This window comes from Gallinula chloropus (genome assembly GCF_964237585.1).
Source record: "Gallinula chloropus genome assembly, chromosome: 2".
Classification (NCBI taxonomy): Eukaryota; Metazoa; Chordata; class Aves; order Gruiformes; family Rallidae; genus Gallinula; species Gallinula chloropus.
The window spans coordinates 113,384,153-113,405,293 of record NC_140086.1 but is presented as its reverse complement, the minus strand read 5'-3'; the positions used below and the strand labels follow the sequence as shown (position 1 = coordinate 113,405,293).

The 21,141-nt window shown below is 44.9% G+C and overlaps 1 protein-coding gene across 1 annotated transcript; it reads left to right on the top strand.

Annotated features, from left to right (window-relative positions):
• Positions 1-384: 384 nt before the first annotated feature.
• Positions 385-19,390, top strand: MLH1 (mutL homolog 1). The gene is made up of 20 exons (XM_084260533.1): positions 385-667; positions 1,964-2,054; positions 2,169-2,267; positions 3,386-3,459; positions 4,589-4,661; positions 5,747-5,838; positions 7,156-7,198; positions 7,828-7,916; positions 9,467-9,579; positions 10,188-10,281; positions 11,221-11,374; positions 12,100-12,461; positions 13,888-14,036; positions 14,731-14,839; positions 15,607-15,670; positions 16,172-16,336; positions 17,022-17,114; positions 18,089-18,202; positions 18,694-18,869; positions 19,052-19,390. The coding sequence occupies exons 1-19, from the start codon at positions 561-563 to the stop codon at positions 18,859-18,861; spliced, it is 2,253 nt and encodes a 750-aa protein (XP_084116659.1). The 5' UTR covers positions 385-560; the 3' UTR covers positions 18,862-18,869; positions 19,052-19,390.
• Positions 19,391-21,141: the final 1,751 nt, after the last annotated feature.

Here is a 21,141-nt window from a genome sequence, read left to right as displayed (position 1 = left end):
CGTCACGCGTGCGGTAAACCCCCGCGCAGCGCAACCTCCTGCTGCCAGGCGGCGCGCTGATCCCCGGCGCCGGGCGCACGCACCCCTCGCAGCAGCCCGGCCCAGCCCCGCGCCCCCCGCGCCGCTCAGCCAATCGGAGCGGGGCACCGTGGTCGCGCTGCCTTCCGGTCGCCTCGCGTGTTTGTTTTTTTTGCCGCGGGAAGTGAAGAGGCCGCGTGATGGGCACTTGCGCGGCCCAATCGGGGAGCCGCCTGTCAAGGCGGCGCTTTGGCGGGAGCGGCACCACGCGGCCTTTTCCTCCGCCTCCTCCGTGTGCCTCAGGGAGCGGGGTGTTTTTCGTGGCTCCCCGCGATCCGTTATCGACGTCGCGGGGTCCTTCTGCCGGTCTCCCTTCGGTCTTGCTGGTTCGCGGGGACCTCTGGGTTCCCCCGCTTCTGCAGCAGCCATAGCTCGGTCGCCTCCTCTCCCCTCGTTAGCCGGGGCTGCCCGAGCAGCCGGCTTCCCCTCCTCAGGCGTCTTTTCCCGCCCGGCGGCTGGCCGGGCCGGGCTCCGAGGAGCTAATGGCCGGCGTGATCCGGCGGCTGGATGAAACCGTGGTGAACCGCATCGCAGCTGGCGAGGTCATCCAGAGGCCGGCGAACGCCATCAAGGAGATGATAGAGAACTGGTAACGCGGGGTCTGCCCCTTCCGCCGGCTGGACGGGGAGCCAGGGGGCTGCGGCAGGCGCTGGGGCGCGCAGCCCAGCCCAGCCTTGCTCGGGGCGGGGGGAAGGGAGGGAGGCTGCTCCGGGGCAGCCCGGGCGGCGGGAGGGGGGCTGGGGACGTTGGGCCCCTGCGGCTGCGGTCGCCGCGGCCTGGCAAGCGGCGTGTAGCGAGGCGGTTTGAGGGCAGTGTAACGTGTGTGCCCGTATTGCGTGAGCGGGGGGGCAGCTCCCTTCAGAACGGCTGTCTGGATCTGTCTTTGGGTTGTTTGAGAAGCTGGCGAGGCGTTTGCGTTCGGTGTCAGCGATTCGGTTATTTGTTAGGAAGGTAAATTCATCCTGGGGTTAAAATCGCCGCCTTTCCGCTGGGAAGCGCCGTGAGCTCTGCCAGGCACCGAATCGTGGGGGTTGGAAGGGACCTCGAGAGATCATCGGGTCCAACCCCCCTGCCAGAGCAACTCCCTAGCTCATGTTGCACAGGCAGGTGTCCAGACGGGTCTTGAGTATCTCCGGAGATGGAGACTCCACCACCTCCCTGGGCAGCCTGTCCCAGGGCTCTGTCACCCTCACTGTGAAAAAGTTCTTCCACATGTTGGTGCAGAACTTCCTGTGCTCCAACTTGCAGCCACTGCCCCTTGTCCTGTCGTGTGAAAGCAAGATGCTGAGTGCAGTAGGTTTTGATAGTGGGGAGAGCAGGTCTGGCTCTTGGACGAGGCAATTTCTTCCTTAGTTTATGAAAACTTGTAAAGCTTGTCATAATGGGTAGTGATTTAGAGAAATAGATCACCATCATTGAAAAGACAGTAAAGATTTGCTTTAAACAGAGTAAGTTTCTTTTCACAGTCAAGAATAAGTGATCATGGATGCAATCAAAATGCAAATGCACAGAGTTAAATCTCTGCAAATGCAGTTCTGATTGCTTAAACACTGTATCGATTTACATAGCCTTCATAGCCTTTAGGCTTAGCCTTTGTCCTGAATCCAAAATGAGTCTCTGGTAACACTTCAGTTCCTTTTTGCTATTTGTATTGGCTATTTGTGTCACTCATTCCGTGATGGGGAAGGAGACTCTGTGCTGGGGCAGCAGCCGCCCAGAGAGGTACTGGAAGTAAAGAGCTTCCAGAGGGCACTGGCAATGTGAATGGCAGCTAGAGTAGAAACAAGCCATCACTTGTCTGAGAGTGGTTTAAAATTCCATTTAAGTCATACAGTTCTCTACTCCTGAGTTGCTGTTCTCTCAAAAGCTTTCTTGTTTTCTGCAGTTTGGATGCTAAATCTACAAGTATCCAGGTAGTAGTTAAGGAAGGTGGTCTGAAGCTCATCCAGGTCCAAGATAACGGCTGTGGTATCAGAGTGAGTAAGAAAAGTTTGCATGTTTAATGCTACCTTTTAAAACTTATTTCAACTTAGAAATGTTTCTGACCTTGAACTTGGAAACAGAGAGTGACTATTGTCCCTTTCACACAGAAAGAAGATCTGGACATTGTATGTGAGAGATTTACTACGAGTAAACTGCAGAAATTTGAAGACTTGGCTAGTATTTCTACATATGGTTTTCGGGGTGAGGTAAGTTCTTCAAGGCTTTGAAGCTATTCTTTGTTGTTTCCCTGTTGTAGTGGGGTTTATGTGCAATCTTGTTCCCAACGTTCTTTATAAGAAGTATTTGTTTTCTGAGAGAGTCTGCTGTGTGAATATAGTTCAAAATACATTTGTATGTATTTCAAGATTAGGTGGATGCCTAAGGAGAGAGTTATCTATTTTTTTTGCTTTCTGGAGTTGATACTTTAAAAAAACCCAAGTGAAACAAGGCCAGTCTTCTCAAATGCTGCTTCAGCAACCTACAGGTAAAAGATGATGAAAGACTTGAGTGGAAAGTGACTCTCTTGCATCAGGCATTTGTCTGAATACAGTACTTAAGGGGTTTGGAATGTGGTCTGTTTTCCTTTGCTCTTGCTGTTTGTCACATTCATTATCTCTGACCACTCAGAGTTATTAGTTCTCCATATTCTCACAGGCTGTATCTAAGCTTGTCTGAAAGAACAGCCCAGGATGAGTTTTGCTTTCCCCTCCAGATGGACAAGAAGGTAGATAATTATGTTGCCTGTGCTCAGATACATAGATCCTTGTGTGATCCAGAAACTGACTGCTCAAGTCCCCTCCTTACATGCTTTTAACAATGTGAACTCCACAGGCAGTGGAGTCTCGTCCTGAGGCTGGTTTCAGTCAGCAGTGCAGTCATGTCCACTGAGTTTTTCAAGAAAACTATTGTAACCTAAATTTGTAGCGCTGCCTACAGTCAGAAGAACTTGGAAGGCGTGAGGAAGTAACAGCTTAAACCTTCCACAAAGTAACAGCTTAAACCTTCCAACTGTTCTTTGTTAGCATGAAAGAAAAGGGTGCAAATGCAGAGCTTTGTGGATTATTTTTTTTTTAGTTATGTTACATGGTCAGCTGCTTACATTGTCAGAAATAATGGAATGCCAAAAGAAGATCCTGGATATAAGTTGGTTTTATAGGCACTAAAACTTGTTCAAGCTTTACTGACCTGCAGTTCTCTTGTAAGGGCTTTTACTCGTTACTTGCAAGTGCTGTAGCAAAAGGTAGGGATGCTGTTTAAAGTGTGGACTGTCCTCAGGGGTCCCCAGAGCAAGGTTTACAAAGATGCTCTCTTTCTCTCTCTCCAGGCGTTGGCTAGCATCAGTCATGTTGCCCACGTTACAGTCACAACTAAAACAGCTGATGCCAAGTGTGCATACAGGTATGCTGCCTGTTATCCAACTGACCTGTGCTGCATGTAATGACGAGCAGATGTACTTAATCCTCTCTTCAGTGCTCTTACAAAGGAGGAGGGTGGAGTAAGGAATTAAATGTTTCTAGGGTAGTTTCAAAAAAAGACACAAAATGTGAGAAAACAGTTGGTTTTGTTTTTAACATGGTGATTTTAGTTTTTTTTTAAAATTCCTGATTGTAAAGGTAAAATTAAGCTAAATGATGTATTTAAGTTGTGTGAATTTCTGATGGGAATTATGCTTAAGCAGCAAAAGTCGTCGTCTTCATTTCAGGGTAAAATGATCTATATGCATAGTCAGCCTACCTTGCAAAGTTCCTAAGTCTCTGAGCACAGGAACTTGCAGTTTAGTTTGCTTTTTTTCTGGTGCTTAATCTTATCCAGAAGAGTTTTTGAATGTTCTTCTGAAAACTGACTCTAAATATAAGCAAGCCTATCCATTAATTTCTCAACCACCCTTGAGAAAAAGGGTGGGGAGAAGAGAAGCTTTGCATTTTGGTTTGGTGGTTGGTTTTGGGTTTGGGTATTTTTTTTCAGCAGACGGTGTGTCTTATGGTCCTTCTTGCAGTAAATATTTAGGGTATGTGAGATGGCAAAAAAAATATGCCCTTTGAAATCTGTGAAACTTGCTGAAAGTCCTACATGGGTCAGAAATCTCTTATGCTCAAACTCCTGTTACAGCAAAAAAAGAAATAGATCTTACACTGACCTTTCATATAAATGAAGTGTGGAGTCTCGTGGAAGAATTATTATTAGTCCAGTTATCTATCTATTAAAGAAAAATAAAATACAATAATCCTGCCTTGACAGGCAAAGTCTCAACAGAATTTCAAAATACCTATCTAGATATCTACCCCTTTTCTGTGCTGTTATTCCCACTTTCCCCCTGCCCCACTGTGTCCTAAAGTCAAAGAAAATGTTCCTCTGGGAGCAAGGGAGGAGAGGGGTCTTGCAGCCAGTTGTCCATGTCCCAAGCTCTTAGCTGGGAAGAGTGTGATGAGAGGATTTCTTTGTTGTCTTCCCTTATGTCATCATCTATACTTGTCTGCCCCCCTGTAAGTCTGAATTTCTGACAGTTTTTAACTCATTTTCTGCCTAGAGCTACTTACAGTGATGGAAAAATTAAAGCCCCTCCAAAACCCTGTGCCGGAAACCAAGGAACTCAGATCACGGTAGGTACTTGTGCCTGTTCTCTCTTGTGCCTTTCCTGTTCCCCGGTTGTTGTGCCTGCATCGCTTGGGGTATGTGTTACATTGTAAGGTATGCAACTGTATCACCATGTAGAGTATTTCCCAAATGATGATGTTGTGTGGCTGTGGGGTTTTGTTTCCTTCACTGAAGATAGCAACGTAAATTTCAGAAGGTGGTCTTGGGTTTTGGGGTTTTTTTCAGTCTTTCTTGTGAGGATAGTACAGTCATTTACTACCAGAAACATTCCATAATGGTTCTGGTCTGCTGAAAGCCTCAAAGGACGGTTAAGGCTACAAGAAGCTCAAAGTATGGAGGAGCAGTCCACATCATATGGGCAGAGTGGGAAGATGAAGGCTGGCACAGGATGCTGTTAGTTTTCCAGCCGTGTCTTTGGTGTGTCCCACCAAGCTTCAGGTGTGAGTCAGGATTAAGGCTGGCATCAGGAATGTGAAGAGGAAGGAGCTCAGCATGGGAAGGGGGGTGTGTGTGGCGCACAGTGTGTGGTGGATAGTGGAAGCGTGGCCTAGGAGTCCACGGGTATGTCTTTTTCTTGTGTGGGAGCATAAACCCAGCAAGCTTCACAGGTTGATGCTTAGGATAATGTGTCTTAAAAAAGCAGTTGAACTTTAAATTCCTGCCTTTCTCAGTGCAACAGAAATATAATTTGCCTGTTGTTTAAATAAATAGTGAAAATGAGCAGCTCAGTCTGTTTCTGTGAAGACATTAATAGCCTTGATTGCAGCAACTGTTCTAATGTTTATCTGCATTTCATTAAAACATATTGTAATTGGGGAATCTGTTGTCATCTGCAGTGAAAACTGAGCTGTAGAACTGTTGTTGGTGGTAAAACTACTGTACTAAAATACCTGAGAACATACATTTCTCTGGGGTTGCGTTTTGTTAGGTGAATCTAAGCAGGTAAAGAATAAATAAAATGTTGATCATTCCTAAACTGAACTATTCTCAGAAAGTTTTGTAGTACCTATTAAGAGGATGGATTTAGATTGATTTATATAGTAACATATTTTTAAAATTGTATGTAATGGTGAGGGTTTTTTCTCTGTAGGTTGAAGATCTCTTTTACAATGTAAATGCGAGGAGGAAAGCTTTAAAGAATCCAAATGAAGAATATGCAAAAATCCTGGAAGTTGTTAGCAGGTAAACTGAAGTAGGAGGGTCCAAGGGTTTTATGCTGCTATGGGGAGTACTGGATTTTATTCAGAGGCACTGGCATGTGTGGGTTTGGTGTCACTGTTTTGTTGGTAGCTTTTTGTTGGTGGTTTTAGGGGGGTGGGGGTGGGTGTGTTAACTATTTGTTAGTGTACTGTGTCTGATAACAGTCCAACTTGATATGGAAAATGCGGAGGAGAAACAGTATTCAGTGTCTGACCGTTACTTCCTAAGAATTCCAACAGAAAAATGTTGATAGGCTCGAATGAGAGGAATCTCAGTGAACTTGAGCTGAATAGAATCCAAGTAAAAACTGTAGGAGCACCGAGATTTGGGTAAATATGGAAAAGCTGAATGGGAATATCACCTCCTTAAAGAAACCACAAGCGTTTTAGCTACCAGCTGTTCCCTTCCTGGGTCCGTTTTTGTTGCATCTTTTGCCACATGCAGAGACTTTGCAAGCAGGTTCCATGCAATTTACCCAAAATAACTGTGTTACGATTTCAGTGGATACAGCAGTTAGCAAAGAGTGGCAGGGCTGTATGCTAAGTGTCGTCCTGCTCCCCGATGAGCAACTTCAAGAGTCTTTCCTGGCCAAGCAGGGTCAGGTCCTGCTGCTCTGCGGAACAGACTGATCTGAAGTCTTGCTGAGTTATGGGCATCCAACTCACTGGGGTGTTTTTCTGTTAGGATTTTACACCTTTTCTTTTTGCTATTCGGTTGTTTCCCACCTTTCCCCTTAACTTTTTGAGTTGCTAACTCTGGGCACAACAGTCTAACCTCTGCCTGTGTTCCTCCTCTTGCAAGGTTCAGCTTCTCACAGCGTAGCGACTTCCCTAGGAGCTGGAGCCAAGGTTATGCAGCTGTAGTGTGTCTGAATGTGGCCCTGGGATCACAGGCAGCTGAACCAGCTGGGTAGGGGAAGTTGAAAGGGCGAGCCAGCTGTGTTTTCAGATCCTCCTCCATAGTAGTTGGGAGTTGATCCTGTTGTACTGAGGAGGTTTTGCTGCTGTTCTTGTTAAACCTGTGCAATGAAACTGACCTAACCAGGTCTATAGAAGTTCTTCCCTTTTTTTTGAGAGACATAAGCTAAGATGATCCTTGAGTTTCATGTGGCTACAGATGAATTATAAACAGAAAGTAATGATTCTTATAGCTGTTTAGCCCACAGCAGCTCAGTTCAGCTCAAATAGTGTTACTGTGTGACAGGAAGAAGTTGGTCTCTGTTACTAGCAACTCTTCAGGAGTCAGGGAAATGAACCTTTTCTTTCACATATGTCAGTCTTGGGTTTACCTGTTTTTCAGGTATGCCATCCATAACTCAGGCATAAGCTTTTCAGTTAAAAAGGTATGTAAATAAAGTCTCTAACCTTACTTTGTGTGTGTGTGTGTGTGTGTGTGTGTGTGTGTGCGCGCGCGCTGTAATGTGTGTATCTGAAAATATCAGAAAACTTGTACTGCATCTTTTGCAACCAGAATATTGTACAGAGCCTTCCCTTGTACCAAGATGTTCATGTGTATATTGATGCAGTTTAGATAGAAAACACATTAGCTAGAAGTAAACAAGATGAAAATACATTTGTGAGGAGTTTGGAGTTTTCTATGTGGTCAGAGTTCTGTCTTGTTTTAGCTTATCAGCTGATTCAGCTTCTTTTGAGAGTCTGGTTGCTAGTGGCTAAATGGAAGAGTATGGGGTAGAGAACCTTCGTTCTGTGGCTTGCTTGAAAATTATTTACTGAATTGCTCATGTTCAAAAACGAAGTGACTGCCTGAATGGAGCAGATATGATCTAGCAAATCTTGTAATCCTTGCACCATTTACCATCTGTTGTTCTTCTGAACACAAGTAAGTAAATAATACTACAAACAACGTTATGCCCCCTGCCTTTGCGTTAGAAAGGTTACTGTTCAGTTTAACAAATTTCTAAGAGTTCAGCCAGAACTGTGAATTGATTGACAGCTTCTCTGGTCTGTTTAGCAAGGTGATACTGTGTCGGATGTCAGAACCTTATCAAACGCCTCAACAGTGGACAATATTAGGTCCATCTTTGGAAATGCTGTCAGCAGGTACGTTGATGTATTTCCGCTTGACAAAGTTTTCTAGCAAAGCGCCTTCCCCTTTTTCTGCTAAAGAACATGGGCTGCCTTCAACTTTTTTCCCAGTTCCATCAAGGTGAACTAGAGAGAAGAGGGATTGTTGCCTTGGCTTGGCAGAATGTGTGACAATTTGGATTTACTATATCAAAGGACAGAGGGAAGTGGCAAAACTGTTCCTCTAATGCCTGTAAAGGGAACCATCTGCTTGTAACCCTCTGTGTGCTCATTTTAAAAGAGCAAGTGGCACCTGTGTTCCTTGCAAGTTCCTAGCCTCTTCCCATGCCATGAGAATCTTGCCCACAGTCTGCTGCTGCCTGATAATTTCTGAAGTCTCCTCAAGTTGTTTTTTCTGAAATCTTCTGGTTTACTGTTTTGACAAAAGCTACGCTAGCTGAGGCTGGGAAAACCAGGCAGAGAATTTGAAAACAAGACAGACCATCATCATTTGAAAATGTATCTGCTGCTTTAGGGAAAAGCCTCTCCCTTCAAGGCCTTCAGCTGTGAGGAATTCATTGAATAGACTTGCAGGTTGGGTTTGCCCTGCATACACTTGGGTGTCAGTTTGATTTTTTACCAAAGTCATGCTTCAAGTGGAAGGAATGAAACTTTAATACATGGCAGCAGGCTAGAGAGGCTGCTTGGTGGTACAGCTTGCAGTGTGGCTCATTTGTTATGTGGCTTTTGTGTGTCTACTACTAATGCTTGATTGGTACAGTTTTTCCTTTGTAGAGTTCTGACTAAATTTTCCATTTCAACTTCAGTGGCTTGATCAGGTGTTTCACTTCAAAACTTTTTTTACCCAATTTAAGATGGTGTTTAGTCAAGCTTGTTATTTCAGCTTTAAAAATGAACACAAATAAACCCAACGCTCAGTATGTGTTGAGGTTGAGTCGGATGTAAGCAGTCCATAAGCCCTTTAGAAGTTGGCATAATGCCTTGATAGAGCAGTGCTCCCCAGCTGTCAAATGGATTTGCTTGACTAATGAATCATGAAAATCAGTAAAAGCTGCTATTAAAGTTGTTACTGTTAGGAGCTGTATGCATGAGCAAGAAAAAAGTTCATGTTTTTTCGGTGGGCTCTTAAGAAGTCATAAATATTAGAGTAGCTAAAAGTGGAAGGAGTGGTTCAAGAAAAGCAATGTTCTTCCCTGGCTGCTGACCACTTTGAGGTGTCTGTTGCTGTCAGTGACTTAAACAGTGAAATGCAGATTACAGTTATCAGTAGAAAGTGACAATACTGTCACTGCTGTGATATGCTGAGGTATTAAAAAGATACTGGGGATAGTTTTACAGACACCTGTCATACTGTATTACTCTTCTGCATTTACTTAAGAAGAAACAATGCAGTTCAGGTTAAATACTCTTCTGTGACTCGGCAATGAATGTTTGAACTCCCAGGTAATTCAAATGTCATTCACTGTGATATAAATAGAACACAGAACAACATATGTGAGTACTGTTTGAAACTTGCAACAACAGAAAAATAAATCTTGTGTGTGTTTCTGTCAAACTGTCAATAGGGAACTGATAGAAGTGGGGTGTGAAGATGCAAATCTGGCCTTTAAGATGAAAGGCTACATCACCAATGCAAACTACTCTGTGAAGAAATGTGTATTTTTGCTGTTCATAAACCGTAAGTTTTGTTTGTTTTTTAAAAAAAGCAGCATGTTGTACAGTCCTATGTTGCTTATGTAATAATCAGAAGAAGGAAACTTTCTGAAGAACTTAAAAAATGTATGAATATTCTTAAAAACTCTGAAGAATAAGCCTTGCAGCTCATTGTAGAGCTTAGAGTGTTTTTCTGTTCATTATGTGCCTCGTGCTCTGCACTGTAAACAGCAGAAAGCAGCTATGAGTGGGCCTAAAGAAACTTAAGCTTGTGGAGTATCAAGGTTCTAACTGTGTCCTGCCAGCTTACACAGAGTGGTCCCTCCATTCTGTAGCAACACTGGCAAACCTCAACTGTAAGAAGACATGAAAGAGTAGAAAGAGTAGTCTGGTTATTTCCATATTTCTGGGGAAAAAATACTTCTAAATTTAAAACATACTGGGAAGATACTGCCTGTTCCTGGTTTTATACAAAGATAAAATGTAGAATAGGTCTTGGGGGGGAAAAATGGGTATAACAGATGCCCTTGGAACGTACGAAGTGTGGAGGTGGTGGTCTGAAGGAGCAGTTGGAGGCTGTGCAGTGCATTGCAGGGGGGCTCTTTGCAAACAGCGTTTTGTTCTGTGTTTCAGATCGGTTGGTAGAGTCAGCCGCTTTGCGGAAAGCCATAGAAACTGTCTATGCTGCTTACTTGCCAAAAAGTACACATCCTTTCCTATACTTAAGGTAAAGTACTAGGAAGAAGTAGCCTTTTAATACTGCTGTGTAGGATACAGCTAGAGTGAAGAGGTTTAGAAGATCCTGATAGTGTCAAGCATTGCACTGAGGTACTTAATTGCCAGGCAAGGGCTAACTAAATCATGTTAAAGAAATTTTAGGAGCTTGGGCCTTATTTGCAGAAGTAGTGTCTGTAACTGCATTTCCAATCCTTTCAGGTTATGGATGCTTTTCACTTGGGGAAAATAAGATGCCAGGGACACTGGAGAGCGTTTAGGGCCAGTGAGGTCACTTATTGCAAACTCATGAGCGTTTTTACCTTGTTGGGCTTTACATTTGTATGTGTGTTTTTAACAGTTACTGCATCAGCATTCCAAGAACAGTAAAGAAGTGAACTGCATACTGCTTTTTTAAAAACCAAGTAATAGCTAAAATTTAATAGAATCTGTCCTTTAAAACTTGGAGCATGTGACATAGAATGGAAAGCCTGGCTTTGTAATTGCTGAGCAATTGAACTTTGGCATTCACCAGTAAAACTTCTTGATGTCCAGTGCTTTCTTACCTAGAGTTCTCACTTCGCAGCATTTAACTGAATTCCTGCTTGGGATTATTGTTAAATGACAGGGCATCAGTAGTCACTAACTCTGAGACACCTTGAGTAAAGGATTCTGACAGCTGTTTTGTAGTAACTTGGTGGAGAGTTTGGCTTAAGTTTGCCCTTGTAAGCTGATTTTGATGAGTTTGGAACAGTTGTTCAGAGTTAATTGTTTCTTCTGGCATTACAGTCACATTTGTTAGGTATAATGCTGGGAGGTTTCAGGGCTGCTTTGGCTTCTCTACAAAGGAGTAACGGGCCTAAAGTCTGACAAACTTTGTACCGAACTAATTTGTGCCCTCTCTGCCACCCATGGAAAATACTAGGCTAACTCCTTTTAAAATGTCTTCCAGCCTAGAAATAGCCCCCCAGAATGTCGATGTGAACGTGCACCCTACAAAACACGAGGTCCATTTCCTTCACGAAGACAGTATTCTGGAGCATGTGCAACAACACGTAGAGAGCAAGTTATTGGGCTCCAATTCTTCAAGGATGTACTTCACTCAGGTGAGAACATGCATTTCAAGTGAAGCTTGACCATAGCTCTAAGCTATGTTAGCTGTTGTGGATACATGTAGTCTCTTCAGGAGTACAGTTTATGCAGCGATTGACAGTCAATAATGTTACACCGGTTGCTTGAGATCTTTGCTCCATTTCAGGGATAAAGCTGCCTTAATATACTGATGCTAACAGTGCAGCAGTGAGTGTACTGGAGGAACAGTGCACAGAACATATCTTTCAGTTGAGTAGCTGTTCAGTCTCTTTTCTTTTACAAATATATTATCATTTACATCTGGTAAATTGTTTTTATTCTGCCTTGGTATATGTGAAATGTGTGTGACTGAGGAAGTTGGTTGTTCCTGGTGTTTGACTTTGGATTTAATCTAAACGAAAGAAAAAAAATTAGGAAAAGGATTTCCTAATACCTGTTTATAGATAGCAGAGTAGAAGAATTATAATCTTTTAAAAAAAAATCCTTGAGCTTTTTTACATCAAATATTCTCACTGAGACAAGAGAAGGTTAATAATGATTTCACTAACTGCCAAGGTGATGACATGCATGCTGTGCATATAGAGAGTGCGGAGCTGGCAGTCTCTTCAGGCAGTTGACACTGTGTTTGTGGGGCTTGAAAGTTCATTGCTTCAAAGCAGGAAGATGCTGTGAGAAACGTGGCTGATCTCTCTGGGTGTTTTTTTTTTTCTCCTCTTTACTTCCCCGTATCTGAACAAAGACATTGCTTCCAGGGAATGACTGTGCTTCCAGTGAGGTGGTAAAACCAGCAGCCAACCCTTCTGGGGTTGCCAAAGGAAGCGGTGATAAAGTTTACGCGCATCAGATGGTCCGCACCGACTCCCGGGAGCAGAAGCTGGATGCTTTCCTTCAGCCAGCAAACAACCCCCGGAGTACAGGCCCCGCTGAGGTGACGACAGAAGGCAGCGCAGGACCTCCGGAGGACGAGGTCAGGCCACAGGATGCCGAAATGGAAGATGTCAGCGATCTAGTTGAAATCACCCATGTCCAGGAGGACACAGCGATGCCCGAGGAGCCGCGTGAGAGCGGACACTTATCTCCTGAGACAGTGCCTCCTCCTCGGTACGTCGCGTCTTGCCTGAGGGCATGCAAGCCTATGTATTTGTTATGTGGCATGGCCCCAAAACCGAAGATTTTTTTTTTTCCCCCCATCTCTCTGTACTTCTGCTTTTTCATAAGGGAAAAACTTTGCTGGAATAACTTTCCGTAATATTTTGAGAGCTTAAACTTCATCTGTGAGCTCTTAATTATGTAACTCGTGGTAAGATTTGTAACTGGAACGGGACTTCGATACATACTGAAGAGCAGGAAACAGTATAAATAATGGCATTAGTTTAGGGGAGTTGTGCTGGTCTGTGTCTGCCCCTTTATGAGGGGGGGAAAGAAAGTTAGAAACCACGTTAGAAACTATAGCGCTCAATTTTGCAAACATTACCCCAGTAAAGATAAAGGCACTATAATCCCTTGGTAGGTCTTTGTCCTGGTTTCAGCTAGGATAGAGTTAATTTCTTTTCTAATAGTGTCTGGGAGTTAGGATGAGAGCAGTGCTGATAACACCCTGATGTTTCTAGTTGTTGCCGAGCAATCAAGGACTTCTCAGTTGTTCATATTTTCCCGCTAATGAGAAGGGAGGTAACATAGTGAGGACAGGTGACCCAAACTGACCAAAGGGGGTATTCCATGCTAATTACATCATGCTCAGTATAAAGGGGGGCTGGTGGGGGGAGGAGTAGGCAGCTCCAGGACGTGCGGTTTTGGGGACAGTCCAGTTTTTCAGGACAGCTCTGAGTTGTACGGCCTGAGCTGTGCACTTTGGTGAGAAACTGCATTGTGTATCACCAGTTTCATATGTTTTGCTATGAAGTCCTGTTGTTGTTGTTATATCTATCTTTCTGCTATCCCAGTAAACTGTCCTTATCCTAACCTGTGAGGTTTTGATTTGTTGTTCTGGGGTTGTTTTTTTTTTCTCTTCCCTGCCCTCTTCCTCCTTCATCACCTTCCTCCCCACCCCACACACACACACTCCCTTTTCAAGAACAAGCAACTGCATGGTGCTCAGCTCTCAGCTGAGACAAAACCACAACAGTCCTCCAGGAGCTGTCATGAGAGGCCAAAGTCTCCTGAGGGAATCTGATTCCTTGCCAGCCCTTGGGATTACAGAAGAATGGTCATGAGCAGAATTACTAGAAATACCAGTATTTTTTGGTGTGTCCTTCAGAGCCCGATTGTCTTGGTGCTTAAAGAACACACATCTGATGTGATTGGTGTTTGGGTCTCTCATAGATTCTCTTATGAACTATCTTTTCCTAACAAACTTTGCCTTGGAAGTGAAATAAATTCTTTCTTTCTTTCTGGGAAGCTTTAGGAAGTGTTCCACCTTTCCTACATTAATGCATAGCGTGTGAATTGAGTGTTCCATCTGTCGTGTGTATGTGTTGCCTAGGGGACAGGAGAGTTGACCAGAATCCCTTTTGTTTCGGCATTGCAGCAAGAAGCCACGAGAAGATGTGGATGTACAAGCAGAGAAAGGTGAGAGGAGAAAGGATGTGACTGCTGCCTGCACCCCCAGAAGGAGAATTATCAACTTGACCAGTGTATTGACTCTCCAGGAAGAAATCAGTAACCAGGCGCATGCAAGTATGCAAGCCTTCTGCTTCTCAAGGTCACTGTGATTCCACCAGCTAAATACTGCTGGTTTGAATTGCTGAGGGAGAGGATACTGACAAGGTGGCTCTGCCAATCCACTGTGCTAAGTGAGCTTTGAACAAAAATGTTCCTTAAATGCCAAGGGCCAGTCTTGGAACAGACAGCTGCTGCGGTGAGCTGCGCTCACAGAGGAGTGTTTTAAAACTTAGTCTGCCTTGGGTGTTGATAAAGGTTTTATGCATTCTAAATAGCTTTCACACCTTACCTTGCATCATAACTAATGACACTATAAAGTCACATCTTGGAAAGCTGAGTGCTGTGGTGTCCCAACAAAAATGGCAGCTGCAATGTAATCGCTAGAAAACCTTTGTGTAGTTGGGTGCTTGTGAAGTACACTGGGGCAGGCATGAGGGTCAGAGCTTTTATTGGCTGCTTTGGCTTTTCATTTGCATCTGTCCCACTTGCATGAAGTGGCAAGTCTGGTGAAATGTTGTATCTCTGGTAAGAGTTGTTCTAGAGGAAGGGAACAGGCTCAATTCTTCCGAGGGTTGTTCCCCTCTTAACTCTTCAGTTCCCATTGGAGTCAGTCATATAACAGTCTGAATGTTGGGAATCTCATGTTCTGGGTTTTTTGATGAAATGATGTCCTTTTTGGGTTCTTCCCCACCCTCTGAACTTGTTTCAGATCTCCAGGAGATGCTACACGATCACTCCTTTGTTGGCTGTGTCAGTCCTCAGTGGGCTCTGGTGCAGTATCAGACAAAACTGTATCTTCTCAATACAACAAAGCTCAGGTAAAGAAGCCGTTAGACGTGTGGGCAGTCAAAATAAAGCACTAATTAGAAGGAGGAGGGAAATGACAGGAAACACAACATGACTTTTATTGTTGCCTGCTCATAACAGTGGAAACGAGCCTGGGGTGCTTGGGGAAGGTTTTGGGGAATCAGTGTAAATAAAATGCTGTCTTACTGTACCGTTGGCTTGCAGACTGGGGGGTGAGAGATACACATTTTACTTGCTTCATGAATTTCTGCTGCAGCAGCGTGTCTGCAGCGCGCTGCGTAGCGATGAGCGAGCAGAGGCTTTGGATGTGTCCAGCTCTGCTAAGAGAAGCTGCAGGGCATGTTTGTAACAGGAAGCTTCTGTTTTTGCACATGTGCTTGTACTGGGCTGGTGACACAAATTTAGTCACAAACAAGAGAATATACTTAAGATTAGACCCATCTGCCAGTTCCCAAGATACTGTGTGTTTCTTGCAGGGCAGGAAGGGAATAAAGGGGTTGAGATACAAGGTGTCTGGGAATAAATTGGTAGTGGCCGCACAGTGCAGAAATGTCATGTTCTCAAATGATGTGGGTGATGTCTGAAGCCAAGAAACAGACTTAATTGTGAACATCCAGATAGTGTGAATCTTACAGCTGTTCAGTTACAGTAAGGTTTTTGTTAATGTGAAGGTGCACACCAGATATTTCCAAGATGACCCTTAACTTTCCCCTCTTCATCCAGTAATTTGGAGATACGTGGCCTTGTCAGTGTAACTCATTTTTGTATTTCACTTTAGCCAAGAACTCTTCTACCAGATACTTATTTATGACTTCGCAAACTTTGGAGTCTTAAGGTTGTCTGTAAGTACGATTTTTACATTATGTTCTAGATAATGTTTTTAAAGACTTCTTTACAGTGGGCCTGTCCTTTCAGACAAATGTATAGCTATACAGGTTGGTCCTTGCCTACTACCAGTGCAGTATTGTGTTTCTTTTACAGTAATAGAAAACTCTCAGGAATTTTGTAGCTACTACTATAAGGTGTCATCCTGGCTGTGTGTTGTTAGTGTCACTTCTAGATAGTCACCAGGTTTTGCTGTTGCTCGTTACATTGGGCCAAGTAATTAATAGACAGTGTGTCAGGACCACACCGCTGGCTGAAAACATCACACTGCTTTGCAGGGTTGTGGGTGGCAGAGAATTGCACCAGGCTGACTCATGCTTTAGACTGGTTATGATAAGCAGAACTGTTTGTTCTGTAGGCCAGGAACAGTATATTAGAATCAGTTTGTAAAGAAAGAAGCTGTGGATTTTCAGTAGTGCGTTGCCATTAACAAAGATTTTTTCCCTCTTGATTTTTAGGAGCCAGCTCCCTTATATGAGCTTTCAATGCTTGCTTTAGAGGATCCTGAAAGTGGCTGGACAGAAGAAGATGGCCCCAAAGAGGGTCTTGCTGAGTACATTGTGGAGTTTCTGAAAAAGAAGACTGAAATGTTGAAAGACTACTTTTCTCTGGAAATTGATGAGGTGACTGCAGCTATCTCCTCTGACAGGGAAAGAGTAGTGTTAGGTGTTGGTAATGGATAACTACAGCAGTTACCTTGGCTGCTTGTTGGAGCTTGGGCTTAGCTAAGGTTTAGGTGACTTAAACCTTGCATTAAAAATGCTCAGGACTCCTGCTGCTTTTAGAAGGGTCTACGCAAAGAAGTTTGTATTTAATTAGTTACCAAGTAATTTAGTCACTGTGTTCTGTAGCTAGAATGCAGGCCTTGGTGTGCAGCTTACCCAGCAGGGCTTACAGCATAACCTTTGTGTCAGGGAGTTTTTCGATGTGGGTGGGCTGATGCACCTTTACTCTATAGGAAATCAGCTTCATCAAGGGGCTTAGAACCCAGACACTCCCCATGGATAGCCTCCTAGGAAGTGAGACCAGGGTAGCCAGTGGCTGGAAGTCGAGGAGGCAGCTGAATGTGGGTTTCTCTGAGCTGAGGGGTTTAAATCCAGGCCTCCTGAAGCTCACCACCATCACTGACCCTCTCCCTGCACTGTCTGCCCGGCACCAGGCTTTAAAACCCTTTCACTTCAGACACCCCCGGAGGCTCACTAAGCTTGGGAAGAGTCAGTCTTACACCAGGGAACAGTTTTGGTGCATTTCCTGCAAGAAAACTCTCTGTGTGTGCATTGTCACTGAAGCAGCAGCATTGCCTTGCAGGAAGGAAACCTTACTGGGTTACCTCTTCTGATAGACAACTACGTCCCGCCGCTGGAAGGACTGCCGATGTTCATCCTGCGCTTGGCCACAGAGGTACCTTCTCCTAATGGCTGTATTGCCACAAATGGCTTTTTCTGTTTGGGAAAGAACAGAGTGAATCAAACTAAGGCTGCAAAGGCAAAGCTGCAAAGCCAGCAGCTCGGAAGGCCAATGGTATCCTGGGTTCCATCAGAAGAGGGGTGGCCAGCAGGGACAGGGAGGTGATTGTCCCTCTCTACGCTGCCCTCGTGAGGCCCCATCTGGAGTACTGTGTCCAGATCTGGGGCCCGCAGTACAAGAAAGATGTGGAACTGTTGGAGAGGGTTCAGAGGAGGCCGCAAAGATGATTAGAGGGCTGGAGCACCTGCCCTACAAAGAGAGGCTGAGGCAGCTGGGCTTGCTCAGCCTGGAGAAGAGAAGGCTGTGGGGGGACCTCATTGCAGCCTCCCAGTACCTGAAGGGAACATACAAACAGGGTGGACAATGGCAGGAGAAGGGTGAATGGATTAAAAGCTAAAGGAGGGAAGGTTTTGATTAGATATTAGGGGGAAGTTTTTTACAGAGAGAGTGGTGAGGTGCTGGAATAGGCTGCCCAGAGAGGTGGTGGATGCCCTGTCCCTGCAAGTGTTCAGGGCCATGTTGGATGGGGCCCTGGGCAACCTTGTGTAGATCCAGGCCTGAGTTTGGTGTCCCTGCCTGTGGCAGGGGGGTTGGAGCTGTATGATCTTTGGGGTCCCTTCCAACCCATGCCATTCTATGATTCTGGGGCTGGCTAAATGTACTGTTACATGCTCCTGGTGCTTTTGCTGTGGTCACTGATAGGTTGTGCTTTGCCTCTGGCCTCAACTACTGCCTGACTGAGGATGTAGTTTGATCTGAAGGCCTGCACATCTGTGTGTGTTCCGTGCCTCACCTAACCAGCATAGCACTGGCCAGGGCATTGCTGCAGCTTGTCCAGATTAAGAATTTCTATCAAGCCTCTGACTGCTATCCAGAGACTAGTAACTGACAACTCTTTCTTGTAACAGGTAAACTGGGATGAAGAAAAGGAATGTTTTGAAAGCCTAAGCAAAGAACTGGCCATGTTCTACTCCATTAGAAAGCAGTACCTAATAGATGAATCCAACCTGACCAGCTCACAGGTACAAGAATATGTAACTGTGCATATGAACAAACAGCTTGCTCCACCCAGAAAACTACAGACTTCTGCCCCCCCTCCCCCCTACTTCCAGTGAAGCCAATCAAGTAGCAGTATGACAAGATTCTGACAGACTGTGTATCTTATAGATTCATATATATTGTTATATGTCTATATTTTTCTGAGGTATTAAATGTATTAAGAAAAACCTTTTAGCTCTGGGTATCACAGTGTATTTAATACTACAGCAGTCTTTGGCCTCTGAGTTTGGGATGTACTGAGCTGTTGTAAGTTTCTGTGGAAGTTTTAGTTTGTATACAGGCTTATTCTGTCTGCTTAATCATTCTGTGAGTGACTCGCTGGAGCTTAAAATTGACTGTATAGAATGAACTCTGATACTATCAGGATGCTGTAATCTTACATACTAGTTTCTCATGGAGTGCCCTCTGAGTAAATGAGGATTTTGTTTTAATTGTCCTTTTCCCCCTGTTTCAGAACGAGGAGTCTGACTCTGGTTCAACAACGTGGAAGTGGACAGTAGAACATGTACTTTACAAAGCTTTCAGGACTTATCTCTTACCTCCTAAGCACTTCACTGAAGATGGCAACATTCTGCAGCTTGCTAACCTGCCTGACCTGTACAAGGTTTTTGAGAGATGTTGAGTGAATAGGTAAGTAGACTGGGGCACTCGTCTGAAAAATGTGGGGTTACGGCCTAGATGACTGATGGAGGAAAGAAAAAAGGGGATTTAACACTGTGCTAAGCTGAAAGCATAGTTTATTTTTCTTCTGCTGACCAAAAATAAAAGGAATCATTTTAGCCAAGTCTCCTAAAGTAAAAATCTCACTACAGAAACTGCTGAGAGACTGTAACTCCTGAAGAACTGAAGAAAGGAGGGAGACAATCCCCATGTGTGCCAGCTTATAAAGGATGGAAGCATTGACTGCCTGCAGAGAGCAGGCTGTGGACAAAACCTACCACCTTCCTGTGCTTGGAGTGAGCAACTGGCTGGAGCTGGATTTGCCCTACGTATCCCTTCTGGTGCCAAGGGGGAGCCTGACAGTGGAACATACTGGGACTGGTACTGGGGATCACATCTGTGTTATGACTGCTGTATGCTGCCCTTGCTATAGCGTGCTTGTCTTGTGATTTCACAGGGGATGTCAAATCTATAAAATAAATTTGATACTAAACATGCACAGCCTCCCTCTACGGAATATCTAAAAGAACCTGTATAGCTGTCCCTGATGCACTTTTTCCCTCTGTTTCATATTTGCTTAGGAACATGTCACGATTAAGAAGTCGACTTTGATATATTTCTTTGTCTAATTTATTTTTACCTGCATCTGCTGAAGTAGATTGTGAATAGTCAGTGGCTGTAATCCTGGCTTATTCTTGCCACCCAGCAGTCACAGAGGACAAATTCAGAACTAGCAGCACCCTGAAGCCAAGGTAACCATTGATGTATGTTGAACTTCAGAGCAAAGGGAGATAGACTACCTCACTCATCTGTTGGTCACACACTTTTTTACTGAACTGTTACTTGGAGTAAAAAGGCAGGTCCTGATTTGGCTGTGAAGGTATTCTCAAAACAGCTGAGGTGTGAATAACATCACCTTCAACTCCATCTGTGTAGTTGGTGCTGTATGCTCAGCTTCCCCAGGACAGCTGAGCCCATCATCACATTAATGACTTGAGCCCACTTGGCTGAGAACTGCAGCATCTGCACAGCCCTAAGCAGTGTTGAACATCAGCACCCATCTGCTGCGCTGCCCAGGGCTCGTCAAGCTCCTGGCTGCAAGTCTGGTGGCAGCAACGGTGACATATGAGTCCCTGCTGTTAGCCAGGCTCCACAAACCATTGCTAAGGGGAAAGCTCTTGATCTTTTAAAGCTTTGAGGACTGTCTCTTTCACAGGGAAATCACACCACCTGAACCAGTCAATACTGGCTCAAGAAGCAGCTGTGAGGGGAAGAATTAGACTACAGCAACCCCTCTTCTACCTGCTATGCTTCTCTCCCACAGCAATGGAAATACCTCCAAGCAATACCCTCCACATGCAGGAGGTATTAAAGTACCAAGGTCTTTTTCACCTGATACTTGCTATGCTGGTTGCTCACTGTCCTGGTTCTGGCCAGGCCAGAGTCAACCTCCCCAGCAGCCAGCACAGGTGAGCTGAGTCAGCCTGGGCTGTTTTCCACAGCACCTGACATCACCCCCATAAGGGGCCGGCCATGGAGGGGCCCTGCTGTGCTGCTCTGGGGCAGCTGGGGTGCAGCCAGGCATAATCCTCATGGTGGTGCAGTGCCCAGTGCTGTTCTCTCTGGGTCAGTGAAGTGCTCTGTGTTATCACTGGGCCTTTCTGTGAATTCTGCCTCTGCCATGGGGCTCAGTTGTTGTTCCCCTTCGGGGTGCTGTCACCAATCCCCCAGCAGGCTCTCTCTGTTCCATCTCTGAGGGGTGAATAGCAGCATGTGGTGGTGCTTAGGGCTGAACCACCACTCCTGTAGGGCCATTAGGTTTTAAGGGGAGTGACAACATTGCCCTTCCCCTTCAGGTAGGAATTAGCATTACCTACAGCATTTTTGATCCAGCATCAGTGAACACTGAAAAACTGGTAGTGGTGGTAGATGTTCTTCAGGTTCAAGGAGGAAATGGGAGTAAGTGAGCCTTTGCAGACATGAATGTAACACTAGTAGTAAAAGGCAGGGTGTTGCTCAGTTTAGGTCTTATACTTACACACCCAAACCAAGCAACTGCCGGTACAGGAGTTCAGAAAGCTCCTTGCATCCTTTTAGTATCACATGTACAACAAAGAGGAGATGTTTGGCTCCCCCTGCACACCCCCCCCTCCCCCCATGTCCCTCCAGGCAGCAGACAGCACCCTATCGGGTTCAATGCAAAGTGGAGTCCTTGCTGCCCCATGGTAACTGCACAGTAATA

What these genes read in the sequence shown, in the direction of transcription:
- MLH1 (XM_084260533.1), top strand. Translation starts at nt 561, where the DNA reads ATGGCCGGCGTGATCCGGCGGCTGGATGAAACCGTGGTGAACCGCATC. An exon ending in ATAACGGCTGTGGTATCAGA is followed by an intron (nt 2,055 to 2,168) that starts GTGAGTAAGAAA and finishes CCTTTCACACAG; the next exon opens with AAAGAAGATCTGGACATTGT. An exon ending in TTTCTCTGGAAATTGATGAG is followed by an intron (nt 16,337 to 17,021) that starts GTGACTGCAGCT and finishes ATTGCCTTGCAG; the next exon opens with GAAGGAAACCTTACTGGGTT.